The sequence below is a fragment of the Salvelinus sp. IW2-2015 genome, linkage group LG13, assembly GCF_002910315.2.
Source record: "Salvelinus sp. IW2-2015 linkage group LG13, ASM291031v2, whole genome shotgun sequence".
NCBI lineage: Eukaryota > Metazoa > Chordata > Actinopteri > Salmoniformes > Salmonidae > Salvelinus > Salvelinus sp. IW2-2015.
Window position 1 is genome coordinate 47,766,948 of NC_036853.1, and position 22,449 is coordinate 47,789,396.

The 22,449-nt window shown below is 42.7% G+C and overlaps 1 protein-coding gene across 1 annotated transcript in view; it reads right to left on the minus strand.

Annotated features, from left to right (window-relative positions):
* Positions 1 to 7,784: 7,784 nt before the first annotated feature.
* The window catches only part of LOC111971721 (uncharacterized), a 233,612-nt gene continuing 218,947 nt past the window's right edge, over positions 7,785 to 22,449 (minus strand). Inside the window, exons 5-6 of the mRNA XM_023998558.3 lie at positions 10,244 to 10,355; positions 7,785 to 10,003 (exon numbers count right to left, since the gene is read on the minus strand). Coding sequence (XP_023854326.2) covers positions 9,042 to 10,003; positions 10,244 to 10,355 — 1,074 coding nt within the window. The 3' untranslated portion in view covers positions 7,785 to 9,041. The remainder of the gene's footprint in view (positions 10,004 to 10,243; positions 10,356 to 22,449) is intronic.

Genomic DNA, 22,449 nt, shown 5'->3' on the forward strand with positions numbered 1-22,449 from the left:
GGACACACTGTTCTTTCTAAACAAGTCTGCTCTCAGCTTGAAAGATACTGTAGTTGTCATGAAGAGGATTTTATTTTATTTTATTAGGATCCCCATTAGCCGACACCAATGGCGAACGTTAGTCTTACTGTGGTCCGACACATAACAAAAAAGACATTACAGACAATTTACATATATTTAAAAACATTAACATGTGTGTGTGTGTGTTAGTTAGTGTATCAGTTACACACACGTTTGTACATCCACACAACAAGTAAGTCACATGGGGGAGAGGCGTTGTGTCGTGAGGTGTTGCTTTATTTGTTTTTTGATAGCCAGGTTTGCTGTTCACTTGCGCTATATGGAGTTCCATGCAATCATGGCTCTGTATAATACTGTACATTTCCTTGAATTTGTTCTGGACCTGGGGACTGTGAAAAGAACCATGGTGGCATGTCTGGTGGGGTAAGTGTGTGTGTCAGTGCTGTGTGTCATTTTACTATGCAAGCAATTTGGAATTTCCTTACACATTTTCTGTCATAAAAACAAGAAGTGACGCAGTCAGTCTTTCCTCAACTCTTAGTCAAGGGAGACTGGCATGCATAGTATAGATATTAGCCCTCTGATTACAATGAAGAGCAAAAAGTTCCGCTCTGTTCTGGGCCAGCCGCAGCTTAACTAGGTCCTTCTTTGCAGCACTTGACCATATAACTGGACAATAATCAAGATAAGATCAAATTGGAGCCTGCAGGACTTGCTTTGTGGAGTGTGGTGTCAAAAAAGGAAAGCATCTCTATCACAGACAGACCTCTCTCCATCTTTACAACCATTGAATCTATATGTTTTGACCATGACAGTTTAAAATCTAAGGTAACACCAAGTGTACTGAACAACAATATAAACACAACATACAACAATTTCAAAGATTTTACTGAGTTACAGTTCATATAAGGATATCAGTCAATAAAAAAAATGGATTTAACATGACTGGGAATACAGATATGCATCTGTTGGTCACAGATACCTTTAAAAAAAAGTAAGGGCGTGGATCAGAAAAACAGTCAGTATCTGGTGTGACCACCATTTTCCTCAAACAGCACGACATCTCCATCGCATAGAGTTGATCAGGCTGTTGATTGTGGCCTGTGGAATGTTGTCCCATTCCTCTTTAATGGCTGTGCGAAATTGCTGGATATTGGCGTGAACTGGAACACGCTGTCGTACACGTTGATCCAGAGCATCCCAAACATGCTCAATGGGTGACATGTCTGGTGAGTATGTAGGCCATGAAAGAACTGGGACATTTTCAGCTTCCAGGAATTGTGTACAGATCCTTTCGACATGGGTCCGTGCATTATCATGCTGAAACATGAGGTGATGGCGGCGGATGAATGACACGACAATGGGCCTCAGGATCTCATTACAGTATCCCTGTGCATTCAAATTGCCATAAAAAATGCAGTTGTGTTTGTTGTCCGTAGCTTATGCCTGCCGATAGCATAACCCCACCGCCACCACGGGGCACWCTGTTCACAACGTTGACATCAGCAAACTGCTTTCCCACACCACGCCATACACGCTGTCTGAAATCTGCTTGGTATAGTTGAAACTGGGATTAATCRGTGAAGAGCACACTTCTCCACCATGCCAGTGTTCATCGAAGGTGAGCATTTGCCCACTGAAGTCGGTTACGACGCCAAACTGCAGTCAGGTCAAGACCCTGGTGAGGACGATGAGCACGCAGATGAGCTTCCCTGAGACGGTTTCTGGCAGTTTATGCAGAAAGTCTTTGGTTGTGCAAACCCACGGTTTCAGATAATCCCGCAGGTGAAGAAGCCAGATGGAGAGGTGCTGGGCTGGCGTAGTTACACYTTTTCAAAAATGACATTGGAGGTGTCTTATGGTAGAGAAATTAACATWKAATTCTCTGGCAACAGCTCTGGTGGACATTCCTGCAGTCAGCCAGCCAATTGCACGCTCCTTCAAAACTTGAGACATCTGTGGCATTGTGTTCTGTGACAAAACTGCACATTGACAAGTGTGGCTGTTTAATCAGCTTCTTGATATGCCACACTTGTCAAGTGGGTGGATTATCTTGGCAAAGGAGAAATGCTCACTGCTAAACAAATTTTGGCACAACATTTGAGAGAAATAAGCTTTTTGTGCGTATGAAACATTTCTGGGATCTTTTATTTCAGCTCATGAAACATGGGACCYACACTTTATATTCTGTGTTCATAATTTTGTTCAGTATATATGATTTTGCACAACTGAAACTGGATACTTACATTCTGTTTTGGATTTMAATGTGTTTCTTTTTTTAAACATAATTGAATAAAAAAATACAAGTATGTTTAAAAAATAAATGTGTTTAATTTCATTTATTTTTCTGTTGTTTGTATGATTATCACCCACAACATCGGTTCTGTTTTTTTGGAATCCTGTTTCTATCCAACACAGTAGGTGGCTCACTAAATTAAGCGCTGGTAGTGCGTACATATTTTTAGCACCTGAAACATGCGCACAAMATGAAAATACATGCATGAGATCGTGCGCGTGCTTACATGGTTCTGCGCATACTTCAGGTGCTAGAAATCTGAATGCACTACCAGCGCTTTGAAAAGTTGATGTAATTATACTTTTTTTGTGGATATATTGTCTCCAGTGGAGATTTTAGCATGTACATCTTGGTGGGGCAAAAAAAAAAAAATGCATGCCAGCAAAGCCACAACACAACACTAAACAATACATTAAATCCACTATAACGGTGACAAGCGGTGCCCACAAACTGTTAGGGCCTACACAAAGCTGTCCCAACAGCAGAGCCCCCAACACCTTCTCACTGCTACACCTGGCTATCAGCGGAGCCTTGTCTGGCAGCGAAACAGTTCATTCAGCCTCATGTACTGCCTTTTTTTTTTAAACATAGCTGATATGGCTGACTTGCTTAAACAAATGTGGTTTCTACAGACAATTGAGATGTACAAACTATGGCATAAGGGGACGACGAGCGTATAAGAGGCAATCTGTAATTTCGATTAAAGACAWTAATAAGCGAGCTAGMACGGACATAGTCAATTTAACTATTTGTTCAGCACTTTTGAAATGTAGTGACAGAATTCAGAACATGGGTCGTTCTTACAGTATTCTCCCTGTACACCAAGTCAGAACTGTAGGATAAATAAAGGGGGCATATAGCAGACAATGAAAGCTCTTACCATATTTGATTATTACATTTCTCTAAAACAGGCTATAGGCTACATATGCACCACCAAGTCAGAAACAGTAGGCTAAATTATGATGGGAAAAGGGACCAAATTATTAGGGTGAGGCACATAGGCTACTAACAGCTTACTACACAACATACACTAAGTATTACTTTCTTAYCTACAGTATACATATCTCCCTGGCATATTTCAAATTRATGCAGCAGCATATAATACATTTTTGGACTCACCTTGTTGTGCTGTGCTCACAGGAAGGTGGCACAGCGGTKTTTCGTGGGAAAATGTTGTCATCAAACTTTGTCGTCARTCTCTGGATTTATGGTGCTTTCAAGAAAACTGGGAACTCGGGAAAAAACTATGTCATGAGGACATCAGTGATCTTCAGGTTGGAGCTCTAGAAAAATGCCCAAGTTCCCGACTTGCAATTCCGAGTTGGATGACCATTCAAAATGTATTTTCCCCAGTCAGAGCTAGTTTTTTTTCCAGAGTTCCCAGTTATCTTCCCAGTTCTGAGTTTCCAGCGCCACAMAAGTCATGCTGAATTGCCAGAATGGCCAATGTTGAATGTTTATCCTTTTAAGCTGGGTAAAGAGACCCTTAAACCCAGACTTGGACCACATACCCACTCCACTGAATAGCAGGCTAGTGATTGCTTTGCAATGCTTGCAGTTAGCCACTAATTCCTTCCAACCATTTCTCTTCATTATTTCTCTTAATATGAGCCTTCTTGCATGGGTACATCTAATGTAACTCTATGGCAGCACCCAAGGGGCTTACATTTTTTTAGCTCTACCCTTAGATTTTGCGGTGACGTAGTGTCCCCATGAGTTACAGAACACTGAGCCAATCACAGCGCAACTAGAGAACATTACCAACCCCTACGCTCCGTATTTTCTGGCTGACCCACCATCACAGAAAGCACTGAGCTAGGCTGAAACACCTGCATTTTGGAGCTGCCTTACTCAAGAAAGGAAAAAAGAGATCATGTTTGTATGCGGATTTATTAACTCAATTATTTATTTATTTTACATTGTTTGCAAACTGATATGTGACATGTATTAATGCCAAAATAACATGCAAAACAGGCACAAAAAAGAGCCCAACTGTTTTTGCTAAACAGGTGGGACTCAAAACAGGTGGGGCTCTGCCCTGTTTTCTTTCCGGCTTTGAGAAATTTCCAAACAAAACACTGGAGGCTATTTGAGTGAGAAATCATACAGTTAGCCATTGTTGGCTAACGTTAGCAGACCTCTGAGAAGCCAGCAAGAATAAGCAAGACCTAGCAAGAATAATGCAGTGTTCAGGTGCTAATCGGCACTAGCAAACTCTGACATTTCCGACTTGCTTACTCATTGTAGAAAGATTATCCACACCCAACTATCTTATCCCTTGCAGGTATCTAACAGCATGTTACAATACAATGCAAAACGGCAACAAATTATATATTCCGATAGTTGAATTTGCTAAATGTACTGCATTTCAGCAGAGCATGTGGTCATGAAAGATAGTTTAGTTCACATTCCTCTTTGTTGTAGAGAACAGATCCCACGGGATTTCCCCCAATTAGAAAAAGGAGATAGACAGTCAACAGACTGAACTGGGCTGTAAGTGCGCGTGTGAAGGGTGAACTGACGGGGCTGGAACTACGTGGTATACCAATGATAGCCTACGCTGCTATTATGACAAACAAAGAAGAGGACAACGTCACGCTTATGCAGGTGAAGGATTTTTTAAACCAACAAAAATAATTCTACAAGGATCTGTTACAACTGCAGGAAAATAGCTTAGTCCGAATATTGGTAGATCCAAGAATGGACAATCTGACCAGAGGTCCACGGCCTGAAAAACAGTCTGCATTTCTCCTAGGGAGAGCTTGATGAGTTGAAAAAAAGACGGCAGCAACATAACTAACTCTGATTCCAAGAGAAAAGACAACAACACTGTCTGTGAATCGATGTTGATAATGACAGGGAAATGGGAGTACCTAGAAGGACAATCAAGGCAAAATGACATCGTTGTGGATGTAATCACATAGTCTCCACATGAGACCTGGACGAACCCTGAGGAGAAAGTGAGGAAAATGATTGATGAAAAGTTGCATTTGGATCAAGAAAGATTGAGGTCAAGCACGCCCACAGGACTGGAAAATATATCACCAGTAGTGATTAAGTTCCTGAGGAACAAGGACAAAGTGGCTGTTCTGGAGAGAACCAAGAACTTGAGAGGAACCAACATCTTCCTATCTTCCTAAACGAGGACTACTCTGAAGCTGTGCTCCAGAGGAGAAAATAACTGATCCCAGCAATGAAGGCTGCCAGGGATCATGGGGACATTGTTAACATCCGATACAAAAGGTCAAATAGGGAGTGTTATATTTGTCCTGTTTCACTGCATGTATAAGTGGGTAACCTGTACGAGTGTGAGGTGTGAATTGGAAACATGTTTTTTTTTTTGCATATCCCAACTCCCCCTGAGACCAGCAGCATACCACCTTGCATCCCATTGCTGATTTGCCTCTGAAGCGAAACAGGGTTGGTTCTGGATGGGAGAKCAGATGCTGCTGGAAGTMGTGATGAAGGGCCAATAGGAGGCACTATTTCCTCTGGTCAATTTCTTTTTTATCCCAATGCCCCAGGGCCGTGACTGGGGACATTGCCCTGTGTAGGATGCTGTCTTTCGGATGGGATGTTAAACAGGTGTCCTGACTCTCTGTGGTCACTAAAGATCCCAAGGCACTTATCGTAAGAGTAGGGGTGTTAACCCCAGTGTCCTGGCTAAATTCCCAATCTGGCCCTCATACCATCATGGCCACCTAATCATCCCCAGCTTCCAATTGGCTCATTCATCCCCACTCCTCTCCCCTGTAATTATTCCCCAGGTTGTTGCTGTAAGTGAGAATGTTTTCTCAGTCAACCTGGTAAAATAAGGGATAAATAAAAAAGTTACATCCATCGGAGAGTGGAGTCGCAGCCAGGGGTTCAGACATTATTGACGGTGATCTTGCAGCAATTAGGATGAAGTGCCTTGCTCAAGGGCAGATTACATTTTTTTTGCCTTATAGGTTCGGGGATTCGAACTTGCAACCTTTCGGTTATTGGCTCAACGCTCTAACTGCTAGGCTACATGCCGCCCAGGTGCATTCACTCTCCCACCCAAATAGAAAAAATATTAATAAATAACCTCAGAAATAAGGTTAATGAAATCAATATATTGCAAACTTTATATTGGCCATCACTGAGGCTTACTTAGATAATTGCTTTGACAGTACAGTAGTGGCAATACATGAATACTTACACTGACTATACRAAACATTAGGAACACCGTTACTAATACCCCCACCCCCCTACTTTGAAAAATATAAAATATATGTTGATTTGTTTAACACTTTTTTGGTTATTACATGATTCCATATGTGTTATTTCATAGTTTGGATGTCTTCACTATTATTCTACAATGTAGAAAATAGTCAACATAAAGAAAAACCCTGGAATGAGTAGGTGTGTCCAAACTTTTGACTGGTGCTGTATATCTCATGGTGTAAAAGACACCTGATTGATCCATTGTGGAGGCCGTGGGAAAGGCACAGTCCATCAGTCAAAGATATGTGTTACTGAAATTGTATGTGGTTATATAACAAACAATGGTGCAACACTAACAAAAATAATAACATGCGCTTTCTCCCTTGTTGGATAGCGGTTGCTGTCCATGGTTTTGAAACATGAATTGGATTGAATTGGCGCCTTTTCCTAGACCATGTTGCTATGTGCATAATAGCAAAGTTAACCAGCATATTGGTGTTGAGAACAATGCCGGAGGCAGCAGCAGWATGAGGAGATGAGAAAACAGCCCTTGACTTATTGTCTAAGAAAAGTGAGGAGAGGAAACCCAAACTTAATTAGGTTTATAATCAATAGCCTAACTGTGAAATGTGCCTGGCTTTATAAATCATCAATATACCTACAGAAATAAGACAAATCCTGCTTCTGTTACCTGTTTGACCGTTTAATAGCCTACTGATTCCATGAGGCTACGCAACGACATGCCAAGCAAACCATTTCACAAATCCGTCTGTTTTTAATCTTTGCTTTGCTGTAACAAAGGCTTTCCACTTTTTTTTGTTAGAACAGCCTCTGGTATTATTTATCATTTATTTTGTGTTTGCACTGTACCAATTTTTTTTTTAAATCTAGATCTCCTTGTTATTATTACTATAATAATAATAATAATAAGTCATTATCGATTGGTAGGCTTAGTATAGCAACCTTGTATAACCACCATTGAGCTGTAGACCTAAAAACACATCCTGTTTAGTCTTAATACCGTCATTTACTTAGGACTATATTTCAATACTTCTATAGGCTACTGTATCAATCAATCATTCATTCATMCATGTCATCACATGAGTCATTCATGATTTGAAATGCAATCAAGCATTTTAAAATAAAATAAAGCAAGTCTTGAATAATTAGCTTAAACAATAAATAAACCGTTCCATTTCGAAAATTGCATTCACAAATTAATTTGACTGTTTTTAGACTTTGCTGTAATTAAGGCTTGCAAAAAAACATTACAACATACTCTCTGGTATGCTTATACTTTATTACACATAATATACACGCAGTGCTGTCTCCTTAACCTCCTTTTTGATCTCCAGTATTTTCCATAACTAGTCACATTTATTCCACTTTCCCTTTACCTCCTGAGCAACCTGTAAATATTCCCCCCTTTTGAGTTTATTTGTCATGTCCTCTGCATCCATTTTGGTGTTACYGTGTTCAGAGTTTGTTATAACCATTGATATATAATTCATTGATGCAATTATGATATGCTATAGGCATGGCCTGCCCACTCATTAGGCAGGATTAGMGGGGCAGATTGACGAAGGCGGCATTTTCTGAGCTAAACTGACCAAGACGCACCTCCAATACCAACACATAAAACCTCATAATTCTGCCCCAAAACAATGACAATTTCTATCAACCAGTGGTATATGGGCTTTTAGGTGAGCGGTGATGCCACACTTTGATAAGCAGTGCCCACTATGTCAAAGGCAGGGGCGCAAAATATGTTGCTTGTTCATTCCCAGCGTGCCTCTCCAGGGTGATGTTGGAAAGATGCATCTCTGCAGCGCTCAACCAACGTTCAGTCCAAAAAATGAACTAACAAATCATGTAGCAGATATAGGATATTGTAGAAAGAGTACGTTGCCTTTTCTGTAGTTTACAGAATGGTGATAAAATGTATGACAATGTAATGAGACGGACACTTTTTACATCATGCAGGTTTCTCCGATCAAATAGCCTAACCTAAATGGCGCTCAATTAAAATAAAAAATGAGCTGTCATGTTAACAAAGATACATATCCTAAAAACAGGACAGGTCAAAGTAAAATGGACATTATGGAATGGACTATCACAACTGATGTCCAGGAGTTTCACCCKATTGTCATGATTAGTATAAGTAAACATGAATTAAGGCATTATAATTTCCTCATTATAAAACACCAGCATCAAAACAACCGGACAAGGTTGTCCCATTCATCAGTGAAGCATTTTAGCAGACACCAACCATCACCATATCATCTACTCCAGGGGTAAGCAACTAGATTCAGCCAGAATCTTTGTCGGAGTGAATGGTTGGGGGGGGAATAATTAGAATTTGTACACTGCAAAATGACCACAACTAAAAAAACTAAAATCCCCCAAATCCTGTTGATAACCCCTGATCTTCTCTGTCTCATCATACTCATTCTTTCTTCAGTTCTCATCCAGTTCCCTACTACATCCAAAACCAACAGAATTAACTACAAACMAACTAATACTACATTACATATCYCTATACATGGGCTGTGTGCATTTTCTGCTGGTGTATCCTGAGATAGCTCCTCTCTGAGAACCTCTTCCCACAGTGTGTACAGGCGAATGGTCTCTCTCCCGTGTGGACTTTCAGGTGCATCTTCATATGGTGCTGGCGGGAGAACCTCTTCTCACACTGGGGACAGCTGTAGGGTTTCTCCCCTGTGTGGACCCTCTGGTGCCTCTTCAAGTTGGACGAGTCTGAAAAACTGGCCCGGCACAGGTGGCAGCCGAATGGTTTCTCCCCRGTGTGCATCCTCTGGTGGATCTCCACCTGTTTGGGCAAACGGAAGGCTTTCCCACAGAACGAACACGGGAAGCGCTTCTCTTTGGCGCRGCCACCTTTACTGATTCCATCTGTWCTACTGTCATTTGTCAATGGGCTTGTGTAGCCATTTAGTGTTGAGGAACTGGCATTGTCTGAGGTCTGATTTAACATAAGGAGAGTGTGAGGAGGATGAAGGKCAGGGAGTGTCTGTGTTGTCGCAGGGTCCATGTTCCAGTTGATAGAGCCTATAGAAGGCAGGCTGAAGGCAGCACCTGTTAAGGGGTTAACCTGAGGTGCCATCAGTCTCTCTGACTCACAACTATAGGAGCAGGACGGAGCATCGCTAGCCGAGTCAGTCTCTTCTCTCTCCAGCCGCATACCGAAACCTCCCCGTCCACGCAGACAAAATCTACGCCTCGTCCTGGTCTCAGCCAGTATGTTGTCATGGAGACTAAATTCAGCTGTCGTTTTGTGTTCGACAGTCTGTTTCTGGTTAACATTGTTGTTCCCCAGCCCAGAGTTGAAGACGCTGTCCCATCCACTGACCTCCACTATGTCGCCTCTGGTCCTGGCCTGCTCWGTGATGTCYTCCCCCGGGCCATTGACTGCACCCGTCTGGGTCTGGGAATCCAAGATGGCCACCCAGTCTCCTCTGTTAGCCTCCAGCCACCCACCTGCAGGAAGAGGTTAGAKAATAGATCTTAAAAACATGGCAGAGAAAACTACATAGGGAGTTTGACTCAATTACTTGGTSAAGTTCATACATTATGTGTGTTTTGTATTTAAACATAGGGTTGTATTGATTTAATTTTATTAATGAAGAAAATAAATAAATAATAATAGCCAGGTGCATCACTATTCCCACTGAAGATCTATTACTATTAGTATGTAGGCTATATGTATTTCTCTCTTACCTTGCTCCCCCATCTTTAGTCCACTCAGCAGATCAATGCTCTCTGGTCCGTCCTCTATCGTCTCCTCTTTGACCAGCAGCAGATCAGGCTTCCCATCCTCCATGTCTACTGACTGTAAGAGATACAGAGTGAAAGGTTTGGATCAAGAAATCTGATATGAGCACCCTGCTTTGGGGCATCTTCTGATTAGAAAATTAGTGATTGCTATGAATACTATGCAAACATGCTAGTTGATTTGATCACTTGARATTCTTTATTGGTTTGCTAATTCAAAGGCATGGTCCCACACTTAAGACAAAATGAATCAAGATCAGGGCTTGTATCCACAAAGCGTCTTAGACTAGAAATTTGGTCGTAAGTGCTGAGAAAAGAGACATTTTACTACTACTCTTATGGGTAAAAATAAAAGCTATGCGTGAAGCCTCTTCTAGTCGACAGATATTTAGGACCCCTCATGAGTTGTCCTAACCGATTAAGAGTTACCAGCAAGTGTCTTGATTATAAGAAAAGGCAGAGTCAGTGGCTCCTGTACCCCATGCAATTGTTTTCTAGTTCAGAGAATGTTTTGATATTTCTATATGATCAACCCATAAATAATCTACACTGAACAAAAAAAAAAGCAATATGCAACATTTTCAAAAGAAATTACACATCTCCTTCACAGAGTTGATCAAGCTGTTAAGTGTAGCCTGTGGAATGTTGTCCCACTCTTCAATGGCTGTGTAAAGTTGCTGGATTTTGGCAGGAACTGAAACACGCTGTTGTATACGTCGAACCAGAGCATCCCAAACATGCTCAATGGGAGTATGCAAGCCATGGAAAAACAGGGACATTTTCAGCTTCCAGGAATTGTGTACAGATACTTGTGACATGGGGCTGTGCATTATCATGCTGAAACATGAGGTGATGGTGGAGGATAAACGGCACGACAATYYGCCTCAGGATCTCGTCACGGTATCTCTGTGCATTCAAATTGCCATRGACAAAATGCAATTGTGTTAATTGTCCGTAGCTTATGCCTGCCCATACCATAACCCCACCATGGGGCACTCTGTTCACAACGTTGACATCAGCAAACATCTCGCCCACATGACGCCATACACATCGTCTGTGGTTGTGACGCCAGTTGGACGTACTGCCAAATTCTKTAAAAAGACGTTTGAGGCGAGTTATTGTAGAGAAATTCCCATTCAGTTCTCTGGCAACAGCTCTGGTGGACATTCCTGCAGTCAGCATGCCAATTGCACGCTCTCTCAAAACTTRAGACATCTGTTGCATTGTGTCGTTTGACAATGCTGCACATGTTAGAGATAGGGCCTTTTTATTGTCCCCAGCATAAGGTGCACCTGTGTAATGAACATGCTGTTTATAATAAGCTTCTTGATATGCCATACCTTTCAGGTGGYTGGATTATCTTGGCAAGGGAGAAATGCTCACTAACAGGGATGTAAACTAATTTGTGCACAACATTTGAGAGAAAAAAGTTTTTTGTGCATATGGAAAATMTCTAGGATCTTTAATTTTAGCTCATGYAACATGGGACAAACAATTTACATGCTGTGTTTATATTTTTGTTCAYTATAGATCTACATGCAACAGTAGGCTATCTTTTGCGCTTTTGACAATGACTTTACATGAGGCCTAAGTCACKTGATACGCCTAAATACTTATAACCACAAGGCTAATAAATAATAACATTTTRCTTTTGATTATTGAATTGACATACATCATGTTATTTTAAGTTATGAMTTGGGCAATTGATTTATAAGCAYTTGACAGCATCTAGGGCCTACGGTTTGGTGATTAATGATAGACCTTTCATACGTTTTAAGCAACATTATCGAGTTGATGCCTAGCCTACCGTGCCAAAAGTAATTTAGAGAGTTGTTGAACGGGAGTACGCGTGTGTTGATATAATAGCTATCCAAATTCTACTTTTAACAACCATACTATATGATTCAGTGCAATATGCCTATCACATTATAAAAAATATCAGAATCGCCCCGACCCGGGCGCGAACCAGGGACTTTCTGCACACATCAACAACTGACACCCACGAAGCGTCGTTACCCATCGCTCCACAAAAGCCGRGGCCCTTGCAGAGCAAGGGGAAACCCTACTTCAAGTCTCAGAGCAAGTGACGTAACCGARTGAAACGCTATTAGCGCGTACCCGCTAACTAGCTAGCCATTTCACATCCGTTACACCAACATTAGGAAAAAATTAAGAGAAGGCAAAGTTATCGTGTCAGGTGAAAGTTATATAATACGTTTTACCATTGCAACATTTGACGTAAAGTTACATTCACCGTTGTAGTCTGAAGCGTGCTATAGCGTTCAAAGCTGGCGATGCCTCATTGCGATAGTTTATACCCCATCATTTGCAACAATCTTAATGAGCATCATCATCTTTCCTTTGCAGTAACTCAAACTGTCGTGATAACTAGCTGAGAAACTTTTGAGTTTATTTTACTCATGTTGCAATGATAAAACGTTTGATATCATTTTTGCCTGACACAATCAATTTGCCTACTCTTAATTCTTGGCAAATATGTTAGCATGCATAACCTGATGGTTGAAGCAGAATTTTTATAATTATACCGTTATATGAACACACTCTTCACTCCTGTTTAACAACTCGCATAGGCTCAGTTGGCATCAAATCACTTGCCGATAGTATTGCATAAAACGTTTGAAAGATCTATAATTCTCATTGAACACAAAGTTAACATAGGCCCTAGATGCCTTCAATTGCACAAGTTAAAAAAGGCATTCCCCATTTAGGTATATTTTTTAACAACGTGATATTGGGCTCCAAAGGGATATCTTGAAATAGCATGATGTAGGTTACTTAAATAATAACTAAAAAACAGGCTAATAAAGAATAACATATGTGGTTATAAGAATTTAGGCATATCATGTGAAATAGGGCAAACTCCCTAAAACACAACAGATATTGTTGCATGTAGGTCTAGATTATTTATGGATGTATCAATAAAAAAAAAATCAACAACTCCAAAGCAAATTGCATGTGGCGCAGGAACCACTGACTCTGCATTTTTCTATTATCACGGCACCGGCTGGTACCGCTTAACTGGTTAGGACAGCTCAAGAGGTGTCCTTAATACACTACAGTGCCTTCGGAAAGTATTCAGACCCCCTGGCTTTTTCCACATTTTGTTACGGCCTTATTTTAAAATGGAAAAAGTAAACAGGTTTTTAGACATTTTAGCAAATGTTTAAAAAAAAATTAAAACAGAAATACCTTATTTACATAAGTATTCAGACCCTAGCATAGAAAGAATCTAGACGATTCTGTGCTTCCAACTTTGTGACAACAGTTTAGGGAAGGCCCTTTCCTGTTTCAGCCTGCACAAAGCAAGGTCCATACAGAAATGGTTTGTCGAGATCGGTGTGGAAGAACTTGACTGGCCTGCACAGAGCCCTGACTTCATCCCCAGCGAACACCTTTGGGATGAATTCTTCTGAACCGGAAGTCAGCTGAACCGGAAGTATCGGAAGTCTTCTGAACCGGAACCCCAACAGAAGCGAGCCAGCTAACTAGCTACTAGCTAGTAGTCAGCTAGCCACTGCTAGCGGTCATCAGCTACCTCTAGCACGAACAACTTTCGCCAGTCTGCACAGCACGACTCAAARCAGAGCAAATCGGACTTACTTTTCTCCATATCTCCGGATTCCTACCCCTTTTCTTTTCTTTTTTTTTCACATGGATCATCGCAGCTAGCTAGCTGCTATCCGAGTGGCCACTCCTGGCTAACGTTCCTGTCCCGAAGCAAGAACCAATTAGCCTGGAGCTAGCCCTGCCAGGCCCATCTCCCGGCTAGCCAAAGAGGCCCATCAGCTACTCCCTGGGCTACAATACCTATTTTGCCAACTGGCCCGGACCCCCGCCGACCCATCACGACAGGACCACCGACGTGATTTGCCAGAGAGGGTTTTCTCAACTGGCTCCACCGTCGCGTCATCCCCTGAATGCCCATCCGTTAGCNAGTTTATACCCCATCATTTGCAACAATGTTAATGAGCATCATCATCTTTCCTTTGCAGTAACTCAAACTGTCGTGATAACTAGCTGAGAAACTTTTGAGTTTATTTTACTCATGTTGCAATGATAAAACGTTTGATATCATTTTTGCCTGACACAATCAATTTGCCTACTCTTAATTCTTGGCAAATATGTTAGCATGCATAACCTGATGGTTGAAGCAGAATTTTTATAATTATACCGTTATATGAACACACTCTTCACTCCTGTTTAACAACTCGCATAGGCTCAGTTGGCATCAAATCACTTGCCGATAGTGTTGCATAAAACGTTTGAAAGATCTATAATTCTCATTGAACACAAAGTTAACATAGGCCCTAGATGTCTTCAATTGCACAAGTTAAAAAAGGCATTCCCCATTTAGGTATATTTTTTAACAACCTGATATTGGGCTCCAAAGGGATATCTTGAAATAGCATGATGTAGGTTACTTAAATAATAACTAAAAAACAGGCTAATAAAGAATAACATGTGGTTATAAGAATTTAGGCATATCATGTGAAATAGGGCAAACTCCCTAAAACACAACAGATATTGATGCATGTAGGTCTAGATTATTTATGGATGTACCAATAAAAAAAAATCAACAACTCCAAAGCAAATTGCATGTGGAGCAGGAACCACTGACTCTGCATTTTTCTATTATCAAGGCACCGGCTGGTACCGCTTAACTGGTTAGGACAGCTCAAGAGGTGTCCTTAATACACTACAGTGCCTTCGGAAAGTATACCTTATTTACATAAGTATTCAGACCCTTTGCTATGAGACTCGAAATTGAGCTCAGCTGCATCCGGTTTCCATTGATCATCCTTGAGATGTTTCTACAACTTGGAATCCACCTGTTGTAAATTCAATTGATTGGACATGATTTTGAAAAGGCACACACCTGTCTATATAAGGTCCCACCAGTTGACAGTGCATGTCAGAGCACTATCAAGCCATGAGGTCGAAGGAATTGTCCGTAGAACTTCGAGACAGGATTGTGTCGAGGCACAGATCTGGGGAAGCGTACCAAAACAATTCTGCAGCATTGAAGATCCCCACAGTGGCCTCCATCATTCTTAAATGGAACAAGTTTGAAACCACCAAGACTCTTCCTAGAGCTGTCCGACCGGCCAAACTGAGCAATCGGGGGAGAAGGGCCTTGGTCAGGGAGGTGACCAAGAACCTGATGGTCACTGACAGAGCTCCAGAGTTCCTCTGTGGAGATGGGAGAACCTTCCAGAAGGACATCCATCTCTGCAGCACTCCACCAAGCAGGCCTTTATGGTAGAGTGGCCCGACTGAACCCACTTCTCAGTAAAAAAGGCACATGACAGCCCGCTTGGAGTTTGCCAAAAGGCATCTAAAGACTCTCAGACCATGAGAAACAAGATTCTCTGGTCTGAGGAAACAAAGATTGAACTCTTTGGCCTGAATACCAAGCGTCACATCTGGAGGAAACCTGGCACCATCCCTACAGTGAAGCATGATGGTGGCAGCATCATGCTGTGGGATGTTTTTCAGCGGCAGGGACTGGAACACTCGTCAGGATCGAGGGAAAGATGAACAGAGCTAAGTACAGAAAGATCCTTGATGAAAACCTGCTCCAGAGCACTCAGGACCTCAAACTGGGGCAAAGGTTCACCTTCCAATAGGACAACGACCCTAAGCACAAAGCCAAGAAAATGCAGGAGTGGCTTCGGGACAAGTCTCTGAATGTCATTGAGTGCCCCAACCAGAGCCCAGACTTGAACCCGAACGAACATCGTTGTGCAGCAACGCTCCCCATCCAACCTGACAGAGCTTGAGAGGATCTGCAGAGAAGAATGGGAGATACAGGTGTGCCAAGCTTGTTGAGTCAGACCCAAGAAGACTAAAGGCTGTAATCGCTGCCAAAGGTGCTTCAACAAAGTACTGAGTAAAGGGTCTGAGTAAAGTATTGTGTGTAGATTGATGAGCATTTATTTATTTTTAAATAATTTTAGGATAAGGCTGTAACTTAACAAAATTTGGAAAAAGTCAAGGGGTCTTAATATTTTCTGATAGCACTGTATATATACAAAAAAGAATGTGGTACCCCTTCAAATGAATGGATTTGGCTATTTCAGCCACACCCGTTGCTGACAGGTGTATAAAATCGAGCACACAGCCATGCAATCTCCATAGAGAAAAATTGGCAGTAGAATGGTCTTACTGAAGAGCTCAGTGACTGTCAACGTGGCACCGTCATAGGATGCCACCTTTCTAACAAGTCAGTTCATCAAATATCTGCCCTGGTCAACTGTAATTGCTGTTATTGTGAAAATGTCTAGGAACAACAGTGGCTCGGCCGCAAAGCGGTAGGTCACACAAGCTCAGAGAACGGGCCGCCGAGTGCTTGAAGCGTGTAGCGCGTAAAAATAGTCTGTCCTCAGTTGCAACACTCACTACAGAGTTCCAAACATCAAATCAAATCAAATGAAATCAAATTTTATTAGTCACATACACATGGTTAGCAGATGTTAATGCGAGTGTAGCGAAATGCTTGTGCTTCTAGTTCCGACAATGCAGTAATAACAACAAGTAATCTAACCTAACAATTCCACAACTACTACCTTATACACACAAGTGTAAAGGGATAAAGAATATGTACATAAATCAGTTGCATCAAATCACTTGCCGATAGGATTGCATAAAACGTTTGAAAGATCTATAATTCTCATTGAACACCAAAGTTAACATAGGCCCTAGATGCCTTCAATTGCACAAGTTAAAAGGCATTCCCATTTAGGTATATTTTTTAACAACGTGATATTGGGCTCCAAAGGATATCTGAAATAGCATGATGTAGGTTACTTAAAATAAAATTAAAAACAGGCTAATAAAGAAACATATGTGGTTAAAGAATTTAGGCATATCATGTGAAATAGGGCAAACTCCCTAAAACACAACAGATATTGTTGCATGTAGGTCTAGATTATTTATGGATGGATCAATAAAAAAAAATCAACAACTCCAAAGCAAATTGCATGTGGCGCAGGAACACTGACTCTGCATTTTCTATTATCACGGCACCGGCTGGTACCGCTTAACTGGTTAGGACAGCTCAAGAGGTGTCCTTAATACACTACAGTGCCTTCGGAAAGTATTCAGACCCCCTGGCTTTTTCCACATTTTGTTACACGCCTTATTTTAAAATGGAAAAAGTAAACAGGTTTTAGACATTTAGCAAATGTTTAAAAAAAATTAAAACAGAAATACCTTATTACATAAGTATTCAGACCCTAGCATAGAAAGAATCTAGACGATTCTGTGCTTCCACTGTTTTTTTGTTTTCTGTATGTTTTTGATTTTGTTTGTTGACAACAGTTTAGGGAAGGCCCTTTCTGTTCAGCCTGCACAAAGCAAGTCCATACAGAAATGGTTGTCGAGAGCGGTGTGAAGAACTTGACTGGCCTGCACAGAGCCCTGACTTCATCCCCAGCGAACACCTTTGGGATGAATTCTTCTAACCGGAAGTCAGCTGAACCGGAAGTATCGGAAGTCTTCTGAACCGGAACCCCAACAGAAGCGAGCCAGCTAACTAGCTACTAGCTAGTAGTCAGCTAGCCACTGCTAGCGGTCATCAGCACCTCTAGCACGAACAACTTTCGCCAGTCTGCACAGCACGACTCAAACCAGAGCAAATCGGACTTACTTTTCTCCATATCTCCGGATTCCTACCCCTTTCTTTTCTTTTTTTTCACATGGATCATCGCAGCTAGCTAGCTGCTATCCGAGTGGCACTCCTGGCTAACGTTCCTGTCCCGAAGCAAGAACCAATTAGCCTGGAGCTAGCCCTGCCAGGCCCATCTCCCGGCTAGCCAAAGAGGCCCATCAGCTACTCCCTGGGCTACAATACCTATTTTGCCAACTGGCCCGGACCCCGCCGACCCATCACGACAGGACCACCGACGTGATTTGCCAGAGAGGGTTTTCTCAACTGGCTCCACCGTCGCGTCATCCCCTGAATGCCCATCCGTTAGCGTGCTAGCCGCGGCCTGCTAGCTGTCTAGAACACATCGGACTGTTAGCTTAAGAGGCCCATCGGACAAATTCTTTGGCCACCATACCTATTTTGCAATTGGCCTGGTTTACCACACGGGAGCCCTGCTGATCTGTCTGCCGACGTAATAGCACGAGGGGGCCACAACAGACTTTTGTCCATCGCGACGTCCCTCCAAGGCCTTTCTGCTAACTTGCTAGCTGCCTGAAGCCACTCACTGGACTCCTTTGATCACTCGGATACGCATGCCTCTCGCTAACGTCAATACGCCTTGTCCATTGCTGTTTGGGTAGTATTTATTGCCTTATTTCACTGTAGAGGCCTCTAGCCCTGCTCAATACGCCTTATTTAACACTTTAGTTCCACCTACCACACATGCGATGACATCACCTGGTTTAAATGATATTTCTAGAGACAAAATCTCTTTCATCGTCACTCTATGCACAGGTTCCCCCACTGTATTCACATCCTACCATACCTTTGTCTGTACATTATGCCCTTGAATCTACTCTACCGTGCCCAGAAATCTGCTCCTTACTCTAGTACGTTCCGAACGTACTAGGCGACCAGTTCTTTTAGCCTTTAACCGTACCCTTATCCACTCCCTCTTCCTCCTCTGGTTCCTCTGTGATGTGGAGGTAATCCAGGCCATGCAGTGCCTAGCTACACTCCCCAGGCGCTATCATTTGTTGACTTCTGTAACCGTAAAAGCCTTGGTTTCAGCATGTTAACATTAGAAGCCTCCTCTCTAAGTTTGTTTATTCACTGGCCTAGCACACTCTGCCAACCCGGATGTCCTAGCTGTGTCTGAATCCTGGCTCAGGAAAGACTACCAAAAACCCTGAAATTTCCATCCCTAACTATAACATTTTCCGACAAGACAGAACTGCCAAAGGGGGCGGTGTAGCAATCTACTGCAGAGATAGCCTGCAGAGTTCTGTCTTACTATCCAGGGCTTGTACCCAAACAATTCGAGCTTCTACTTTTAAAAATCCACCTTTCCAGAAACAAGTCTCTCACCGTTGCCGCTTGCTAAGACCACCCTCTCCCCAGCTGCCCTGGACACCATATGTGAACTGATTGCCCCCCATCTATCTTCAGCGCTCATGCTGCTAGGTGACCTAAACTGGGACATGCTTAACACCCCCGCTATCCTACAATCTAAGCTTGATGCCCTCAATCTCACACAAAATTATCAATGAACCCACCAGTTACAACCCCAAATCCATAAACACGGGCACCCTCATAGATATCATCCTAACCAACTGCCCTCCAAATACACCTCTGCTGTTTTCAACCAAGAATCTCAGCGACACTGCCTCATTGTCTGCATCCGTAATGGGTCCGCGGTCAAACGACCACCCCTCATCACTGTCAAACGCTCCCTAAAACACTTCAGCGAGCAGGCCTTTCTAATCGACCTGGCCGGGTATCCTGGAAGGATATTGACCTCATCCCGTCAGTAGAGGATGCCTGGTCATTCTTTAAAAATGCCTTCCTCACCATCTTAAATAAGCATGCCCCGTTTCAAAAAAAAATTGAACCAGGAAAATATATAACCCTTGGTCTCTCCAGACCTGACTGCCCTTGACCAGCACAAAAACATCCTGTGGCGTCTGCAATAGCATCGAATAGCCCCCATGATATGCAACTTTTCAGGGAAGTTAGGAACCTAAATAAACAGGCAGTTAAGAAAGCTAAGCCAAGCTTTTTCAAGCAGAAATTTGCATCCTGTAGCACAAACTCAAAAACGTTCTGGGACACTAAAGTCCATGAGCACTCCTCCCAGCTGCCCACTGCACTGAGGCTAGAAACACGGCCACCACCAATAAACCACTATAATTGAGAATTTCAATAAGCATTTTTCTACAGCTTGCCATGCTTTCCACCTGGCTACCTCTACCCCAGGCAACAGTCCTGCACCCCCCACAGCAACTCGCCCAAGCCTCCCCCATTTCCCCTTCACCCAAATCCAGATAGCTAATGTCTGAAAGAGCTGCAAAATCTGGATCCCTGCAAATCAGCCGGGCTAGACAATCTGGAACCTCTCTTTCTAAAATTATCTGCCGAAATTGTTGCAACCCCTATCACTAGTCTGTTCAACCTCTCTTTCGTATCATCTGAGATTCCCAAAGATTGAAAGCTGCCGCGTCATCCCCCTCTTCAAAGGGGAGACACCCTAGACCCAAACTGCTACAGACCTATATCCATCCTACCCTGCCTTTCTAAGGCCTTCAAAAGCCAAGTTAACAAACAGATTACCGACCATTTTGAATCCCACCGTACCTTCTCCGCTATGCATTTTGTTTCAGAGCTGGTCATGGGTGCACCTCAGCCACGCTCAAGGTCCTAAATGATATCATAACCGCCATCGATAAGAGACATTACTGTGCAGCCGTATCATCGACCTGGCCAAGGCTTTCGACTCTGTCAATCACCACATCTTATTAGCAGACTCAACAGCCTTGGTTTCCCAAATGATTGCCTCGCCTGGTTCACCAACTACTTCTCTGATAGAGTTCAGTGTGTCAAATCGGAGGCCCTGTTGTCCGGACCTCTGCAGTCTCTATGGGGTGCCTCGGGTTCAATTCTCGGGCCGACTCTCTTCTTTGTATACATCAATTATGTCGCTCTTGCTGCTGGTGATTCTCTTATCCACCTCTACGCAGACGACACCATTCTGTATACTTCTGGCCCTTCTTTGGACACTGTGTTAACTAACCCCCAGATGAGCTTCAATGCCATAAAACTGTCCTTCCGTGGCCTCCAACTGCCTTAAATGCAAGTAAAACTAAATGCATGCTCTTCAACCGATCACTGCCCGCACCTGCCGCCCGTCCAGCATCACTACTCGGACGGCTCCGACTTAGAATATGTGGATAACTACAAATACCTAGGTGCCTGGTTAGACTGTAAACTCTCCTTCCAGACTCACATAAAGCATCTCCAATCCAAAATTAAATCTAGAATCGGCTTCCTATTCGCAACAAGTATCCTTCACTCATGCTGCCAAACATACCCTCGTAAAACTGACCATCCTACCGATCCTCGACTCGGCGATGTCATTTATAAATAGCCTCCAACACTCTACTCAACAAATTGGATTCAGTCTATCACAGTGCCATCCATTTTGTCACCAAAGCCCCATATACTACCCACCACTGCGACCTGTATGCTCTCGTTGGCTGCCCTCGCTTCATACTCGTCGCCAAACCCACTGGCTCCAGGTCATCTACAAGTCTCTGCTAGGTAAAGCCCCGCCTTATCTCAGCTCACTGGTCACCATAGCAGCACCCACTCGTAGCACGCACTCCAGCAGGTATATCTCACTGGTCACCCCCAAAGCCAATTCCTCCTTTGGCCGCCTCTCCTTCCAGTTCTCTGCTGCCAATGACTGGAACGAACTGCAAAAAGCACTGAAGCTGGAGACTCATATCTCCCCACTAGCTTTAAGCAACAGCTGTCAGAGCAGCTCACAGATCACTGCACCTGTACATAGCCCATTTGTAAACAGCCCATCCAACTACCTCGTCCCCATACTGTATTTATTTATTTATCTTGCTCGTTTGCACCCCAGTATCTCTACTTGCTCTACTACTCTACTATCTACATTCCAGTGTTTAATTGCTATATTGTAATTACTTCGCCACCATGGCCTATTTATTGCCTTAACTCCTTATCTTACCTCATTTGCACTCACAGTATATAGACTTTTTCCCCTACTGTATATTGACAGTATGTTTTGTTTATTCCATGAACTCTGTGTTGTTGTATGTGTCAAACTGCTATGCTTTATCTTGCCAGTCGCTTGCAAATGAGAACTTGTTCTCAACTAGCCTACCTGGTTAAATAAAGGTTAATTTAAAAAAAAAATAATAAACTTGGACCGCCGACTGCGAGCCAGGACTAATCACCCAACATCAGTGCCTGACCTCACTAATGATATTGTGGCTGAATGGAAGCATGTCCCCGTAGCAATGTTCCAACATCCAGTGGAAAGCCTTCCCAGAAGAGTGGAGCTGTATAGCAGCAAAGGGGGGACCAACGCCATATTAATACCCATGATTTTGAAATGAGATGTTCGACGATCAGGTGGCCACTTACACTACATGACCAAAAGTATCTGTCAATAGGT